The sequence below is a fragment of the Typopeltis vanoorti genome, chromosome 16, assembly GCF_054136105.1.
Source record: "Typopeltis vanoorti isolate ZY-2024b chromosome 16, IOZ_Tvanoo_1.0, whole genome shotgun sequence".
Classification (NCBI taxonomy): domain Eukaryota; kingdom Metazoa; phylum Arthropoda; class Arachnida; order Uropygi; family Thelyphonidae; genus Typopeltis; species Typopeltis vanoorti.
In genome coordinates, this window is record NC_143564.1 from 66,823,169 (window position 1) to 66,841,438 (window position 18,270).

Here is an 18,270-nt window from a genome sequence, read left to right on the forward strand (position 1 = left end):
GTAGTGCAAGAATCAGTCCTTGGTCCATTGTTATTCAATTTATACATCAATGACAGTGGGAAGGATTTGACAGGTTGGATGGTTGGTTTATTGGTGCAAGGACAGCAAAGGTCATACTGTACCACAGCGAAGGTTACAGAAGTACAAGTATTAATAAATAGTCAGGGATAAATTAGTAAATAATATGTTCGTATAAAAATTAAGCTAAGCAATGCAGTACTTACATATAAACAAAATTTATAATCGAATGTGTTTGTATAAATTAATTCTTTGCAAAACATTAAAAAACATCATGCAATTGGTCTGAATCTGATAACATCTCCCTAAGTGTATATGGCTCAGCTAGAGAGAGAGAAAAATTTCATTCCTCTCTCATGTGAAGTGCTGATACTCTCCAGAATATGACAAAGGTAAGACTCATACTGCATTTTTCACACATAGGTGGGTCAGTAAATAAAAATGTGTGAGATGACCATGACCAATGCAGAGCCTGGAAAGGACAACTTCCTCTCTCCTGTTTCTAGGTTGACTAGAATGTCAATGCTTAATTTCATGCTTAACATCATATAATTTGTTTTCAGCGCTTCCTGCCATGATTGCCATTGGGCAATCTGCTGGTGGCAGTTCCTCCTCCCCAACTCCCAACAATATGGGATTATAAAAATCCTATATAACAGGGCAAAATTAGTAAATTCAGATAACATTGCCCTAACACTATTGAACTGAATCATATCCTTAACACCTTCTTACCCAATGGCTACAAATCCCAAAAAATATTAAAACCAATTAACCACAATCTCCCCCCTTCATAGCAGAAATTACTCGCAATTTATCACCATTTCATATATCTGGGGTACATACAAACTAACAAAAATCCTAAGAAAATATTACTTCACAACTAGTTACAAACCACATAAGAAACTGGCATCTCTTATCTGCTCCACCAAAGACCAGCTCCTTCCCCTAGACCTACCTGAAGTATACTAGATCCCATGCAGTTGCAAACTGTCCTACAATGGCCAAACAAGCAGGACAGCCAATATCAGAATATCCAAACAAGGACTACATCCAGTTTCACCAATATAGCCACTCAGGACTTGCTGACTATGCATTATACACTCACCACAGAATACACTGGAAGAAGGCGTATTCTGTACACCACAGCAAGTAGTACAAGTATGAATGATTATTCCTTGAATCACCTTCAGTTACAAAAAACTTACTCATTTTCTATTAAGTAGATGAGTGAATGTAACCAGTGGTGAGCTATAAGGGGCTCGTGCGAACCCTTTGTTAATTTTTTCTCAAATTTGCGAGCCCCTTGTTCTTCTTGTTTAATAATCTTGTAGAACTAGAAAATACCACCGCGGAATGCATACATGCTACTATAATTGCTACTTTAAATTCATATGATTTTCTGATAACTATTTAAAAAATCATCTCATTGCATTTTGTTCTGATGGAGCTAGTGTAATATTAGGAAACAAATCAGGTGTTGCAATCAAACTTCAACAAAAATTTCCCAACACTGCGATTTGGCATTGCGTAGTTCATCGTTTACAATTAGCATTAGACGATTCGATAAAAAACATTAAAGAAATAAATCATTTTCAAATATTTATGGATAAATTATGTTTTTTATCATAAGTCACCAAAAAATCAACGAGAATGAAATACAATTGCAAAAGACTTTGGTACTGAAATTTTAAAGATATCGGCCGTGTGTTGGGACCACGATGGGCAGCTTGAAATTTACGAACAGCTATTGCTGTGTGGAGAAATTACCAGCCTTATGCAAGCATTTTGCATCGAACGGTAAATATAAGGGCTTTTTAAACCAACTTCTCAATTTGGAATTTTTAAAAGATCTAGCATTAATGATTGATATCCTACAGGAATTATGCCTGTCAGAAGCGCTACTAAGTAATATAAGTATGATAAGGGCTAAGTTAGCCCCCCCTTTTTTTTTTTTTTGCTCGACGATGCGAGCCCTTTGTTAAAATTTCCATAGCTCACCACTGAATGTAACCACAATGCCAGTTGCACAATAGCTTTTCTTTTTTTTTTAACTTTTATATAATAAATAAAACATATTGATTACTTAGAACATAAGAGACATAAAAGGAGAGTTTATTTTGGCTTATAATAACTTGGTTTATTAGCTGAATTTGTTTCAATGAATGTTGAAATAGTTAGTTACTGCATTAAAGAAATTGAAAATTAAGCTGTTGTGATATATTTTGATAAGAAGAGAGATTCTGATCTAGTTGAAAAGAAGAAAATCACAAAACAAGGTTGCTTTTAATTAGTACTTTCATTTTTGTTGCCGAAATAATCTTTATGTTATTTAGTAAGAAAATTTTTTTAAAAATTCCATTCAGCCAGCCTTTCTTGATAAAAGCTGCCTGATTTCAAGGGAGTGCCTTCATTACTGCAGCTAGCCATCTGTAAAAGTTCCTTAGAAATACATATGAAGATTTTAGTAATCTCATGGACAAAGAAAATGCAAGTAAAAAAAGTAAGTAAGTTAATATCACCTGCAATTACCAGCCATCACATTAAGCAGTAATGGTTGATAATTATTTGGAAGCTCTTTAGACAGATGTCCTTATGAGAAATGAACTGCATTTGCATATAAATCTTTTAGAAATGAGGAAGATTATCATTATGTGCATTTTCAACTAGAGAATTGATATTGGGAGGAGAAAAACATGCAAGATAAGAAAGAATCCAAAAACATCAGATCTGTTAAAAGCATCTGTGGATCTCATTAAATGAGTCAACTGTTATGCTTCCAACTGGTGCGAGTGATCATGCAGTTTTGACGTGGGAGGTGACAATGTAAATGCAAGCTTTGGCAAAGTGGCATATGCGAGAAACTATAAGGTGGATGATTATAATAAAATGAGAAAGTAGCTGTGAGGCAGTGCCTTGGCATGAGAAACTGCATTTTTTATATTTATCCTACACACGTAAGGCAAAAGAGTCTATAGCAAACAGATACTATGTAGAGTAATTAAACCCTTCATAGGAAGGAGTCAAATGGTATCTGACAGAAGCAATAGCTCACTCTCCAGAGTCAGGGACTCATCGAGGGAGACCACATACTACACGCACCCAGTGACAATCTATTCCAATCATCATGCACCACCTTATGAGAGAAAAATCTAGCCCTCACTCTGCCCTCCCCCATCGACTTCAGTTACTTTTCATCAGCCTCATTTGCTTAGTGTGAGGGCCTGCATGCACATATCATTGTTTGTGATCCCTGAAGATGGCAATGTAACATTGCCAAAATATAGGTAATTATTAAAGTTTTATAATTAATTTAGTTTATGCTGTCATTTCCTAAAAAATTAAAACTATGTCTAACCAATGTATAAACTTATCTACAAGAATTAAAAAAAAAAAAAAGGGGGGGGGGGAAAGGAATAGATTTTTCTCTCATAGGATGATGCATGATTGGAATGGATTGCCACTGTATGTGGTATGTGCAAGCAATGTGAACAAACTCAAGAATAAATATGATAGTTGGTGTGTGTAGTATGTGGCCTCCCTCGATGAGTCCCTGACTGCCTGGGTCTCTTAATAATAATATACAGTATTCTCCTAACTCTGGAGAGAGAGAGAGAGAGAGATACTGCTTCTGTCAGATATCATTTGACTCCTTCCGATGAACTGTTTAATTCCTCTACATAATACCTGCTTGCTATAGGCTCTTCTGCCTTACATGTGTAAGCTATTACTGCTTAATGTGAGGGCTGGTAACTGCAGATGATATTAACTTATTTACTTGCATTTTCTTTGTCCATGAGGTTACTAAAATCTTCACATGTATTTCTAAGGAACTTTTACAGATGGCTACCTTCAGTAATGAAGGCAATCCCTTGAAATCAGGCAGCTTTTATCAAGAAAGGCTGGGCGAATGGAATGTTTAAAAAATTTTTTTTACTAAATAACAAGGATTATTTCAGCAACAAAAATGAAAGTACTAATTAAAAGCAGTCTTGTTTTGCAATTTTGTTCTTTTCAACTAGATCAGAATCTCTCTTCTTATCAAAATATATCACAACAGCTTAATTTTTAATTTCTTTAATACAATAAGTATTTCAACATTCATCAAAATAAATTCAGATAACAAACCAAGTTAATTATAAGCCAAAATAAACTCTCCTTTTATGCCTCTTATGTTCCAAGTAATCAATGTTACTTATTATATAAAAGTTAAAAAAAAAAAAAAAAAAACAGTGTCAAAAAAAGCTATTGTGCAACTAGCATTGTGGTTATATTCACTCATCTACTTAATAGAAAATAATTTAGTAATAATGAGTAATAGTTTAGAGCTATGAACTATGGAAGTATTCCTGAACTAAAAAAAGAGTTAAAGTAAGTTCTTGATGTGCTCTTTTAAATTAATCTGAAAACTTATGAAACTCAGAGACAAAATATGTTGACTCTTACTGCAGCAAGTGTACAGGAACCAAGTGAATAGTATATTACAGATGCAAGTTGAATACAGTAAATTTCCTTCAAAATAGAACTGTTTTGGAACTCTGGACAGAACTTTTTCTTCAGTAGTTTATTATAGTGAGGTCACTATAATGTTTGTTACAAATGAGTGTATTTTGTCTAACTAACAGCATATTACTAGTTACGAGGAAGAGCCAAAAAAGTTTGAAATAAGTCCAGTTTGTATGTATAAAATACACAAAATGAAACTATTCTTATATTCATCTTTAATAAAGTATATGCGATAAATTTTTTCTACAAATGGAAGGAATTATTTCCTAAGCAGATTCACCTGCATGTACTTACACGGCCAAGTTTTCTGTGATCACGTTTTGCTGCTTCTTCCTGAAATTTCTGCCATTCTTTAAGCTGTTTACTATCAGGAAAAGATATTCCATACACTCTTTGTAAAGATTCAGCTTCAGCTTTTCCTTCCCAGTAACTAGAAGAACTCTACAAAAGAACATAGGCATCTAATAAATATATATTACATTAAATCGCACCATGTTAAACTTCTCCAACAAAAATAAGCAATACTCCATTCACCCAAGAACGTAACACAAAATGAATAGTGATTTAGTTCATGAATATGAACTATGAATACTTTATAAATACTTTTTATTTAAGAAAAAGTAGTTTTTCATAATGTGGTGGATTTAGATACAATGCTAGAATAAGTAACAAAAGACCAGTAGACAGAAAATGATAGCCAATGGGAAAAAAAAAAAAAAAAAGATGTATTCTGATCAGCAAACTAAAGCAAGTCAAGGCTTGAATGTAGTAAATCATCATCATCATCATCATCAAATTCCTGCCATGTACCCTCAAGGGGTGTACAGGATATGACAGTACTACATGAAAAAATTACATCATTACTAACTTCCTATCTACAATTTTCCTCCAAATCAGTCTGTTACTTGTCAAGACTCCAACATTATCAGATCTTATATTTCTATCGTCTAAGGCACTTTGTACCGTATCAATCCACCTATATCTTGGTCTTCCTCTGGGTCGTTTTCCTGCCAACTTGGCAGAGAACACTTGTTTTGCTAATCTTTCCTCTCCCATTCTATTTAAGTGACCATACCATCTGAGATTAGCTCTGCTAACGCATTCCTGGATGCTGACAATGTCAAGTTCTTTCCTAATATCCTCATTTTTAATATGATATTGCCATTGATGCCATCTGTTCACGCCTCTAATCTTTCTCAGGACTCTCATATCTGCGGTCTCTAGTCTTTGGTCAAGTGTTTTACTTCTGACCCAGCTCTCAGATCCATAAGTTAAAATTGGTTTGAACACAGTCTTGTATACAGCTAATTTAGTGTTCCGACTAATTTCTTTCTTATTCCATATGAATTTATTCAATTGACTTCCCACCATACCAGCTTTGCTGATTCTGTTGTCTATTTCTATATTTAGTTTACCATCTTCAGTAAAAATTGTGCCTAAGTAGCTGAAATGTTTTACTTGTTCCACAGGTTTTCCATTCACAACACAGTTGACATTTTCAATGATTCTGCCTATTTTCATTGTCTTTGTCTTTTTATTGCTGACCTTCATACCATATCTATTACAACAGCTATTCAATTTAGTCAGAGAATCTTGCAGACTTGTAGCGGATTTATTTAGAAGTATAACATCATCCGCATAAAGCAAAGAGCTGACATTAACATCTCCAATTTTGATATCAGGTTTAATACCACATTCCTTCATAATGTGATCCATATAGATAATGAATAACAGAGGGGATAACATACATCCTTGTCTCACACCAGATTTAACATTAAACCATCTTCCTGTACTTCCTTCAATTCTAACTGCAGACTCACAACTCAAATAAAGACTAAGTATTGCTTGATATAATGCCCCATTGACACCATATAACTGCAGCGTATTGAATAGCTTCTCTCTTGGCACCTTGTCATATGCCTTTTCCAAATCGACAAAACTTAAATACAGATCTTTGTTATATTCCCATGCTTTCTCGACTATTTGTCGTAAAGTGAAGATCTGATCCTGACAGCCTCTATTTGGCCTGAATCCAGCTTGTTCTTCACCAAGCTTTTCTTCCACAATTCTTCTCAACCGTTTCTCAAGTATACTTGCATAGATCTTGCCAGGAACACTCAGTAGGGAAATACCTCTGTAATTCTCACATTCAGTTTTATTTCCCTTTTTATATATGGGTACTATGAGAGCTCTACTCCAATCATCGGGAATTCGTCCCTCTGTCCAGGCTTTCTGAACTATGCAGTGCAGCCACTGTAAGACTCTTATACCACCATACTTCAGCATTTCTGGTCGAATATCATCTACTCCTGCTGCCTTTCCACATTTCAAGCCTTTGATGGCTTTTTCTACTTCAAGTATGGATATGTATTCCTGACTGCATGCCTGGTCAGTGTTTTTTTATCACTGTGCTGTCATCACTGCTTGTTTCATTTAGCAGTTTTTCAAAGTAATTACTCCATACTTCAAGGATATCTTTTTCTCCTGTTTTCATTTCACCTTTATCATCTCTAATTCCTTTTACAGCACTCTTTCCTCCATTCCTAAGCTTCTTCAACAACCTCCAGAATATTTTGCCACCTTCTTGATATTTATTTTCTATATTCTTGCCAAAGTCCTCCCATGATTTTTGTTTAGCTAGTTTTACACACTGTTTAGCTTTCTTACATTTGTCTCTGTATTCTGTAAGAGTAAAAGCTGACTTATTTGCCAGGAACTTTTGATATGCTTTCTTCTTTTCCTTCACTGCCTCTTTAACTTCCTGTGTCCACCAGGGAGTTCTGATTTTTTTATCTTTGCACACAACCTCACCACATGCCTCTCTGGCAGAATCAATCAATGTTTCCTTTAGAGTTTGCCGCTGAATCTCCAAGGTTTGATTCCTGTTCTCAAACTCTTTCATTTTCTTTTCAATAATATTTCTGTCTTTTAGTCTACAGTTTACATCTGAGAGCTGCTCAACTTTTATTCGCTTTAAAACTTTCTTACATGTTATTCTTTTCAATATGAAATTCAATTTTATCCTGCTCAAGACTAAATAGTGATCACTTCCAATTTCAAATCCTCTGTACACTCTGGTGTCCTGCACCAGGGAGAAAACATCACTATCAACAATAACATAGTCAATGAGACTTTTCTTATTCCTAGCCTCTTCTCTCCATGTGAATTTGTGCACATTTTTATGTTGGAACATGGTGTTAGTAATAACCAGTCCATGTCCTGAGCAGAAATCCAACAGATATTTGCCATTATTATTAGCTTTGCTCTTTTCTCCAAATTTTCCCAAAATATTTTTGTATGTCTCACAATCATTTCCTACTCTACTATTTAGATCCCCAACAAGGACCAACTTTTCCTTTTTCATTGTGTCAGTTGCTTTTTCTAAAGCCTCAAAAAATTCCTCCACTTCTACCTTAGTAGAACCTTCTGTGGGACCATAGGCACAAATAAGTCTCATTGTCCAGTTCCCCATTCTCATATTTGCCCACATTACTCTACTTGAGACTGACTGCCATTCAAGAAGATTAGCCTCGTATTTTGTGTTGAATACTATGGCTACTCCTTCTTTTCCTTGATTGTTATTGCCTGAATATAACATTTTGTATTTATTGCTCAGAAAGATCTCACCAGTTTTGGTCTTTTTTTGTTTCAGTCACCCTATTATGTCGATCTGGTACTTATCTAATTCCTCAGCTAGCTCCATTTCTTTGCCATTCAGGCTTCTTACGTTGATAGTACCGATCTTTAACTCTGGTGATGTTGAGTTGGGGTTTGTTTTCAGATTTGTTCCAGTAGCTGACTTTTCGCTGTTCGCCCTGGTTCCCTGGCAAAAACAACGGGGGCCTTGTTTAACCGGGCGACGCCCCAGCCGGCATGAAATTTTGTCATGTTGTACCATCATTTTTTATTTTGGTTTAACCAATAAGAATACAATTTGGTCGGCTAAATCCCAAATTGCCAGCCCTCGTTCGTTCAGTATCAAAGTAGATACCCAACAGGGTGCACCACGAGAAGGTGAGGATTGGACATTAGGTCAGAAGCCCTGGTCGGTTCTCCACATTCCTTTAAAGGCTATGTGGAGGTCTCCTCTCAGTTATACAGCTTTGACCCTTAAGCACCTGACTAAAAATATTACGATGGTATAAAAAAAAATGTAGTTAATTAAATTTTTCTTTTATATTCATTCTTATTATTTTGTGATACCTCAGCTCTCAAAACTGGAAAATTTTCCACATTTCAAAAATCAGGGTGTGGATGGGTGTATCATGGTTATATTAATTTTCTGGAAATTTTACAATTTATTTAACTCTTGATCAAGCATGTGTAGTCCCCCCCCACCACCACACACACACACACTTTATTCTCCTGTCATAAATCCACCAATTTGATAAGATGCAGGAAAAAAAATTAAAATACTCTTTCAAAGAAAAGCATTCAAGGGAAAAAAATAGAAGGAAAATGAAATTATCTTAGTACTTATAAATGGAGATTAATATTTTTGAATAATTTTCACAAGCAAGTTCTAAAATTCAGTCAATAGCTCATGGGCTCCATGTGAATGATGATTAAAAATATGCTGATAAATGAAGCTTCAATTTATTTAAGATGGTTTATTTCTATATGGCCACAAGCAAAGGTACGTGCATAAACCCAATGATGCCAGTCCATACAGAAAATGAATATATATGAACTAGTTCTAAGTTCAAAGAACAAGGTGACAATATAAAATTAATGTACAAAGTTTAAGAGTAATATGCAAGAGACTTCTGATTTTTGATCCATTCACTCTCCCATCCCTTTTGATTTGTGCACTTCTATTCACTTTTTCAAGATTCTGATTTTTCATTAAGAATGGAGAAATTATGACTGTTCCATTAAATTACTAGCAAACTTCAACAAGCCAAATTTTTGCAAGCAAGTTCTAAAATTCAGTCAATAGCTCATGGGCTCCATGTGAATGATGATTAAAAATATGCTGATAAATGAAGCTTCAATTTATTTAAGATGGTTATTTCTATATGGCCACAAGCAAAGGTACGTGCATAAACCCAATGATGCCAGTCCATACAGAAAATGAATATATATGAACTAGTTCTAAGTTCAAAGAACAAGGTGACAATATAAAATTAATGCACAAAGTTTAAGAGTAATATGCAAGAGACTTCTGATTTTTGATCCATTCACTCTCCCATCCCTTTTGATTTGTGCACTTCTCTGATTTTTCATTAAGAATGGAGAAATTATGACTGTTCCATTAAATTACTAGCAAACTTCAACAAGCCAAATGTCATATTTGCACCAACAGTGCACCATAACACTTTGTTACTTTGTTATTACCAAAAAGAGTAAAAATTTCTAGTATTATGACCTAACTAAATGCTGTTTTTTTGTTGTTCAAATGCTATCAAGCCATTAATAGAACCAAGCACAGGTAACACTTCAGTATAAGGCTATTATACTAATATTATATTAATTATACTATTATTGCCATATTTTTGCAACATAAATTAATATGAGATACAACACACGCTTAAATTGATGAACCTTTTCAGTATTTATTACCTTTTAAGCCTACGTGCAGCCTCACATTATACACATAGCAGCCAGTGAATTAGAAACTTTTATTTAATACCATGTTTGACCTCCTTTAGCCCAAATTATAGCACATATGTGGTTGGGCATAGATTCCACAAGGTGTTGGATTGCATCTACAACATATTAAGCATTCAACAGACATGTCTTTAACTAGCTCAGATTTGAAAGAAGAGGACTTTGCTCACATTTTTCTAACATATCCCATACATTTTCAGTGGTGGTTATATCTGAGCTTTGTGGTGGCCAAGGAAGATGATAGAAGTCACTGTCATGCTCTCTGAGCCACTGCTGAACAATTCTTGCATGATGGACAGTAGCAGCCTTGTCCACAAAACAACTATCACCTGCTAGATAAACCCTCAAAGTTGCAAGATGATTTGATCACCAGCGATATTCAAAAATATTCCTTGGACAACACTCACCCATCAAGCAATATCAGGGAACCAATTCCATACCAACAGAACATATCCCACACCATAGCAATACCTCTAGAACCTTGAGTTGTGTTACAAGGCAAGCTAGGTTCAAGTTAGGTTTGCTGCTTCATGGGCTCCTGCTAATACCAATCCTCTTCAATTCTCTCTACATAGTTTGGTGTGATATGGATAGGGAAAACCCTTTATGAGGGGGGGGGGGGGGGATTTCACAGAAGAATCAACTTCAGCTTCCGATTTGACTGGTCATATATTAAGTTACTTGAATATTCATCAACCTGATGGTCAAATAGCATGTGCACACAATTAATGGCAGAAGCATCAGAAATAAAAACATTTCCTAGCATTGGCAGATTGTAGAAGGATCAAAAATTTAATACTGGTGACTGAGCTGACAGTGGATGATATCATTATGAGAACAATCAACAGAGGGGAGGGGATAGACTGAGTAATACAACAATGAATTCAAGGAATGTAACAGGGCAAAATACATAGCTGGTGCTACTGCAAGTAAGAGCATCTGAGAATCTGTCAATAAATGAGGCAACCATTATGCTTCCAACAAGTGAGAATGATCATGCAGTTTTGGTGTGGGAGGTAACAATGCAAGCATGAGCTTTGACTAAATGGCATATTTGTAACTTGAACATAGATGATTATAATAAACTCAGAAGGTAGCTTGAGGCACTACTGGCATGATAAAGGAATAAAATGGTGCATGGGAAGTAGTCAAAGGATGTCTAAATGAATCAATATTAATTGCCTCCCCAGAATTTGGAATAAATCACATAAGAGTTAAATGAAAAAATAACATTAAACCAAGAGCAGCATAAAAAAGGAATATTGTGGATAAAACATCACAAGAAGAATATGATGACGAGATTAAGGAGCAGTACAAATCACAGGTCAGGAGAGCAATGACTGTGGTGAGGAAAGCAAAATTAGATGCAAAGAAGTTAGCTAAACATGCCATGCTAAGTCTACGAAAATTTTATTGCTATGTAGCAAGCAAAAAGAAGTATTACAATAAAATTAGTGAATGTAGATGGTTTGAATTTTTTAGATGAACTAGAAAAAAAACCCTGGATTGATAAAAGTGCTTACTTTAGTAAGGTATGCATTCCAAGTAGACTCATCATCATTGGATGCTAAAGGATGACTGGACAAAAAAGAACAGTAGTAAATGAGTTACAGATAAATCCACTGCAAGAATTTACTTCAGATATTGCAGTCAGATATACAGAAATGGTTTGGGAAAATTTAGCATAATGGGCAAGGTTAATTGCCTTGCTGGATTTCTGTTCAGGATATGGACTAGTCATCAGTAACACCAATGTTTCATCATAAAAATGTATAAAAACACAAGAAAAAAAAAAGAAAAGCATAAATGAATTTCTTTTCATTGATAGAGATATCTTCACACTGGTGCAGAATATAAATGTATACAGGAGATCTGAAACTGAAAGTGATCATCAGTCAGCTTTAAACAAGATAAAAATTATGATATTTGAAAGAAAATGTGCAAGAAAGTTTTAAACCATTAATAGAAAGCCATTATTGAATAATCTGTTCAATAGTGGAGTAAACAACTAAAGACATTTGATGGCCTAAAGATATCCCTCAGTGCATCCTGGATACATGACTTAACTTGATGAAGCATTGGTAAAGGATGAATTTCTTGAAATTTTGTTGTCATCAAGTTTGTTTATGGTCTTCTTAAATCTTAAACCTCTGTTCATACAGAACTAAGAATGATGTAATAGTTAGGCTCCTTGTTTGGATTCTTTGTTAGCCACTTCTAAGCATTAATAAATATGGAATTTTAAACCATGCCCAGCTATACAACAGATGACTAGAGTGCACATGTTTAGTTCCGGCAGATGAGAGTATCTCAGTGGTTCACATAACAAAGCAGTTACTAGGAGCAGTTACCCAAACAATAAATAAAAATGTATTTTTATTTATTTATTATTAGTATCATATGGCAGGGTTAGACAGATATGATTTACCATAACATAGATATCTGATGTGGCTATTGTGCTCCTCTTGAAATTTGTCTTATAAGAATATAAAATTGCATAAAAGAACTGGAAAGTTTCTGTTCAAAAATCTATATTTTTCTTGTTTGGCAAAAGTTATATTGAAGGGTCTCTTGAGTCTTTCTGCACCTCTATGCTTAGAAACAACTTATTATTGAATCTCAAAGAGATCTGCAGGAACTGATTCATGGTTATGAACTTTATGCAACATAGTTTACATAAGGCAAATTTACAGAGCAAACATATGGATGAGGGGTGCTTAAGGGTCAAAGCTGTATAACTGAGAGGAGACCTCCACATAGCCTTTAAAGGAATGCAGAAAACCGACCAGGGCTTCAGACCTAATGTCCCCTCACCTTCTCGTGGTGCACCCTGTTGGGTATCTACCTGGATACTAAACAAATGAGGATGAGGATGGCAAAATTTCATGCCGGCTGGAGCATCACCCGGTTAAACAAGGTCCCTGTTGTTTTCATTGTTTTCACAAGGGAACCAGGGCAAACAGGTAAAAGTCAGCTAATGGAACAAATCTGAAAACACACCCAAATCAACATCACCAGAGTTAAAGATCGGAACTATCAACATAAGAAGCCTGAATGGCAAAGAAATGAAGTTAGCTGAGGAAATTACATAAGTACCAGATCGACATAATAGGGGTGACTTTTTTTACTAAGTAATTTAAGGAAATTACAACATCAACTAGGATACACATTAAAATAAATTTTAATATACTTCAATATTTCGGCAACGTCACGTTGCCATTTTCAAGAATCTTAAGAACAAGACACGTGCACGCAGGCACAACAAACAGTAAATGAGGAAGAAGCAGGAAGCTATTATTTCTCCTAAAGTGCTGATGGTGCACCCTAGTGGTCAATGTTGGTATTCTTGGGCAATTGGGCTGAAGGTCTTCTGATGTAGGTTTCCCAAATTTGAGGCAGTCTCATGCAGCCAAATTTGTTGAGGTTTGGGTTGTTTCTTAGGGCTGAAGCTGATTCCATGAAAAGCCTTTCATATTTGTATTTACTACGGTATCCAACGCATGGTCAGCAAGACCAGAGTGGCTGTATTGGTGAAACCGGATGTAGTCCTTGTGTTCTGAAATTCTAATATTGGCTGTCCTGCCTGTTTGGCCAAAGTAGAACAGCTTACAGCTGCAAGGGATCTGGTATACACCAGGTAAGTCTGGGGGGGGGGGATGGTCTTTAGTAGAGCAGATAAGGGATGCCAATTTTTTATATGGGCTGTAAAAAAAAAATTAAGTTATGTTTTTGTAGGATTTTTGTAATTTTTTCTGAGGTGCATCGGACATAGGGTATTGGGGTATTGGTGATGGATTTAGAGTAATCCTAGTTGTGAGGGGGGGGGGGTTTATGGTTTCAATATTTTTTGGATTTTTTTTGGGGGGGGGGGTAGCCATTGGCTGAGAAAGTGTTGAGAATGTGGTTTAGTTCTGTGGTTAGGGCACTGTCATTTGAACAGATAAGTTTAGCCCAGTTGTGTAGTATCTTAATGACTCAATATTGTTGCGAGGAGCGGTGGTGGGATTGTTGGTGAATGTATCTGCCTGTATGGGTGGGTTTTCTATAGACTGAGAAAACCAAGGTTCCATCAGGCTGGCAGGTGACTAGTGTGTCTAAGAAAGGAAGGCAGTCGTTTTTTTCCTCTTCCAGGGTGAATTTGATTCTGGGGTGTTGGCTGTTTATATGTGTTAGGAAGGAGAGGAGTGCATCAGAGCCATGTGGCGAAATAGTGAACCCATGGCTGTCCCCTCTATTTGAATTTTCCTTGCCAAACAAAATAGCCTGAGTTCATTGTGAACTGAAAAGGGGCTGTGATATCGGGAGGAAATTTAGCTTGGATTAGCTCTAAGGATTTTTTGAGTGGGACATTTGTGAATAAGGAGGAGACATCAAAACTGACCATTATGTCAGTGTGTTTGAGTGTAAGATTTTTTATGCTGGCTTTGAAGTGGGCTGAGTTTTTTTATGTGTGAAGGTGTGTTGCCAGTATAGTGTGAGAGAGCTTTGGCCAAATGTTTAGCTAGTTTGTATGTGGGGGAATCAATGCCATCCACTATGGGATGCAATGGCACATTTTCCTTATGTATTTTTGGGAGTCCATAAATACGGGGGAGGGGGGGGGTATGGAGTTAAATGGTTTTAATTTGTTAGTGATTTCCACAGGCCAAGAAGTGACATTCTTAAGGAGCCTGTGCAGTTTTCCAATTTGTGAGTTGGTGGGATTGCACTCGATAGGGAGGTAAGTAGCCCGATCTAACAAAAAAGCTTTCAGCTTACCTGTGTAATCCTTTTGGTTAAGCAATACTGTGACGTTCCCTTTATCAGCTTTGGTGATTATTATTTTCTTGCTTTTCTTTAATTCCAGTAGAGATTTAATTTCCTTATTGGACATGTTGGCTTTTGGTGGTTTAGCTTTGGTCAGAACACAAACTACATCCAGTCTAATATCGTTGGCGACGTGGTTTGGAAGGTGTTGTATCCCGCGTTCAATTCTTATCATAATATCTTCAGCAGGTATTCTTCTGGGCGCGATGGCGAAGTTGTGGCCACTTGCGAGGGTGTCGAGTGCTTCAGGTTTTACACTAAATGACGAAAGGTTGACTACCGTTTATAGAAAGTTGTGGTTTCGAGATCGAGTTCTTTTTTAAATTTTCAAATTTTTTGATGTGTCGATTTCGCACTTTTTTAAATTCTTTCTCCACTGCAGTGCATGAGATGTCATATAAAATAGACCAAATTTCATGGCTTAAGGTGCTTGAAAGGTCATCTTCGAGTGCCTGTATAGCTAAGTTAGCATCATTCAGGAAACGGCGAGTCACAGCAATTTGTTCTCTGAGTAAGGCTTGGCTAGCACGGTTATAAATACGAAAAGCCTTTCGCGAAGAGAAACGGTGCTTGAATTTCACACAGTTACGAATTACCTGGTTATCCTGGCAGCGTTTTAGGAAGGAGAGACGATTCAGTTGTCTTGATAGCTTTAACTTCATTTTACCGTAATGGCGTGCTTTACGTGCAATATCATCTCCGTGGATTATCGTAATTCCAGGGAAAGGCTTAGATGTTGGTTATGCATTTTTTACTAAGTAATTTAAGGAAATTACAATGTCAACTAGGATATACATTAAAATAAATTTTAATATACTTCAATATTTCGGCAACATCATGTTGCCATTTTCAAGAAACTTAAGAACATGATGTGCATGCAGGCACAACAAACAGTAAATGAGAAAGAAGCAGGAGAAGGAGAAGCTATTATTTCTCCTAAAATCATGATGGTGCCCCCTAGCAGACAATGTTGGTATTCTTGGGCAATTGAGCTGAAGATCTTCTGATGTAAGTTTCCCAAATTTGAGGCAGTCTCATGCAGCCAAATTTGTTGGTTTGGATTGTTTCTTAGGGCTGAAGCTGATTCCATGAAAAGCCTTTCATATTTGTATTTACTACGGTGTACTATCGTGGCTTTCTTCCACCGTATTCTATAGCAGGTATACCAGGTCCCTTGCAGCTGTAAGCTGCCCTACTTTGGTCAAACAGGCAGGACAGCTAATATCAGAATTTCAGAACACAAGGACTACATTCGGTTTCACCAATACAGCCACTCTGGTCTTGCTGACAATGCGTTGGATATATGATTCTGTTGTCTATTTCTATATTTAATTTACCATCTTCACAAAAAATCGTGACTAAGTAGCTGAAATGTTTTACTTGTTCCACAGGTTCTCCATTCACAACACAGTTGACATTTTCAATGATTCTGCTTATTTTCATTGTCTTTGTCTTTTTATTGCTCACATTCATGCCATATCTATTACAATAGTTATTCAATTTAGTCAGAGAATCTTGCAGACTTGTAGTAGATTTATTTAGAAGTATAACATCATCTGCATAAAGCAAAGAGCTGACATTAACATCTCCAATTTTGATATCATGTTTAATACCACTTTCCTACATAATGTGATCCATATAGATAATGAATAACAGAGGGGATAATGTACATCCTTGTCTCACACCAGATTTAACATTAAACCATCTTCATGTACTTCCTTCAATTCTAACTGCTGACTTACAACTCAAATAAAGACTAAGTATTGCTTGATATAATTCCCCATTCACACCATATAACTGTAGCGTATTGAATAGCTTCTCTCTTGGCACCTTGTCACATGCCTTTTCCAAATTGACAAAACTTAAATAGAGATCTTTGTTATATTCCCATGCTTTCTCGACTATTTGTCGTAAAGTGAAGATTTGATCCTGACAGCCTCTATTTGGTCTGAATCCAGCTTGTTCTTCACCAAGCTTTTCTTCCACAATTCTTCTCAACCGTTTCTCAAGTATACTTGCATAGATCTTGCCAGGAACACTCAGTAGAGAAATACCTCTGTAATTCTCGAATTCAGTTTTATTTCCCTTTTTATAGTTGGTCCTTGTTGGGGATCTAAATAGCAGAGTAGAAAATGATTGTCAGACATACAAAAATATTTTGGGAAAATTTTGAGACAAAGAGTAAAGATAATGATAATGGCAAATACTTGTTGGATTTCTGCTCAGAACATGGACTGGTTATTACTAACACCATGTTCCAACATAAAAATGTGCACAAATTCACATGGAGAGAAGAGGCAAGGAATAAGAAAAGTCTCATTGACTATGTTATTGTTGAAAGTGATGTTTTCTCCCTGGTGCAGGACACTAGAGTGCACAGAGGATTTGAAATTGAAAATTATCACTATTTAGTCTTGAGTAGGATAAAATTGAATTCATATCGAAAAGAATACTACGTAAGAAAGTTTTAAGGCGAATAAAAGATGAGCAGCTCTCAGATGTGAACTGTAGACTAAAATACACAAAGATTATTGAAGAAAAAATAAAAGAGTTTGAGAACAGGAATCAAACCTTGGAGATTCAGTGGCAAGCCTTGAAGAAAGCCCTGATTGATTCAGCTAGAGAGGCATGTGGTGAAGTTGTCTGCAAGGATAGAAAAATTAGAACTCCATGGTGCACACAGGAAGTTAAAGAGGCAGTGAAGGAAGAGAAGAGTTCCTATAAAAAGTTCCTGGCAAACAAGTCAGCTTGTGCTCTAAGAGAATACAGAGACAAATGCAAGAATGCTAAACAGTGTGTAAAACTAGCTAAACAAAAGTCATGGGAGGACTTTGGCAAGAATATAGAAAATAAACATCAAGAAGGTGGCAAAATATTCTGGAGGTTGTTTAAGAAGCTTAGGAATGGAGGAAAGAGTGCTGTAAAAGGAGTTAGAGATGATAAAGGTGACATGAAAACGGCAGAAAAAAATATCCTTGAAGTATGGAGTAATTACTTTGAAAAACTGCTAAATGAAACAAGCAGTGATTACAGCACAGTGGTAAAAAACACTGACCAGGCATGCAGTCAGGAATACATATCCCTACTTCAAGTAGAAAAAGTCATCAACGGCTTGAAATGTGGAAAGGCAGCAGGAGTAGATAATATTCGACCAGAAATGCTGAAGTATGGTGGTATAAAGGTATTACAGTGGCTGCACTGCATAGTTCAGAGGGCCTGGACGGAGGGATGAATTCCTGATGATTGGAGTAGAGCTCTCATAGTACCCATATATAAAAAGGGAAATGAAACTGAATGTGAGAATTACGGAGGCATTTCCTTACTGAGTGTTCC

General features: G+C 36.1%; 1 protein-coding gene across 2 annotated transcripts in view; it reads right to left on the reverse strand.

Annotated features, from left to right (window-relative positions):
• Positions 1-18,270, reverse strand: part of LOC150098093 (threonine--tRNA ligase 1, cytoplasmic-like) — a 178,555-nt gene that overhangs the window by 88,783 nt on the left and 71,502 nt on the right. For both annotated transcript variants that reach the window (XM_090406532.1, XM_090406531.1), the window contains exon 8: positions 4,816-4,962. In XM_090406532.1, coding sequence (XP_090262658.1) covers positions 4,816-4,962 — 147 coding nt within the window. The remainder of the gene's footprint in view (positions 1-4,815; positions 4,963-18,270) is intronic.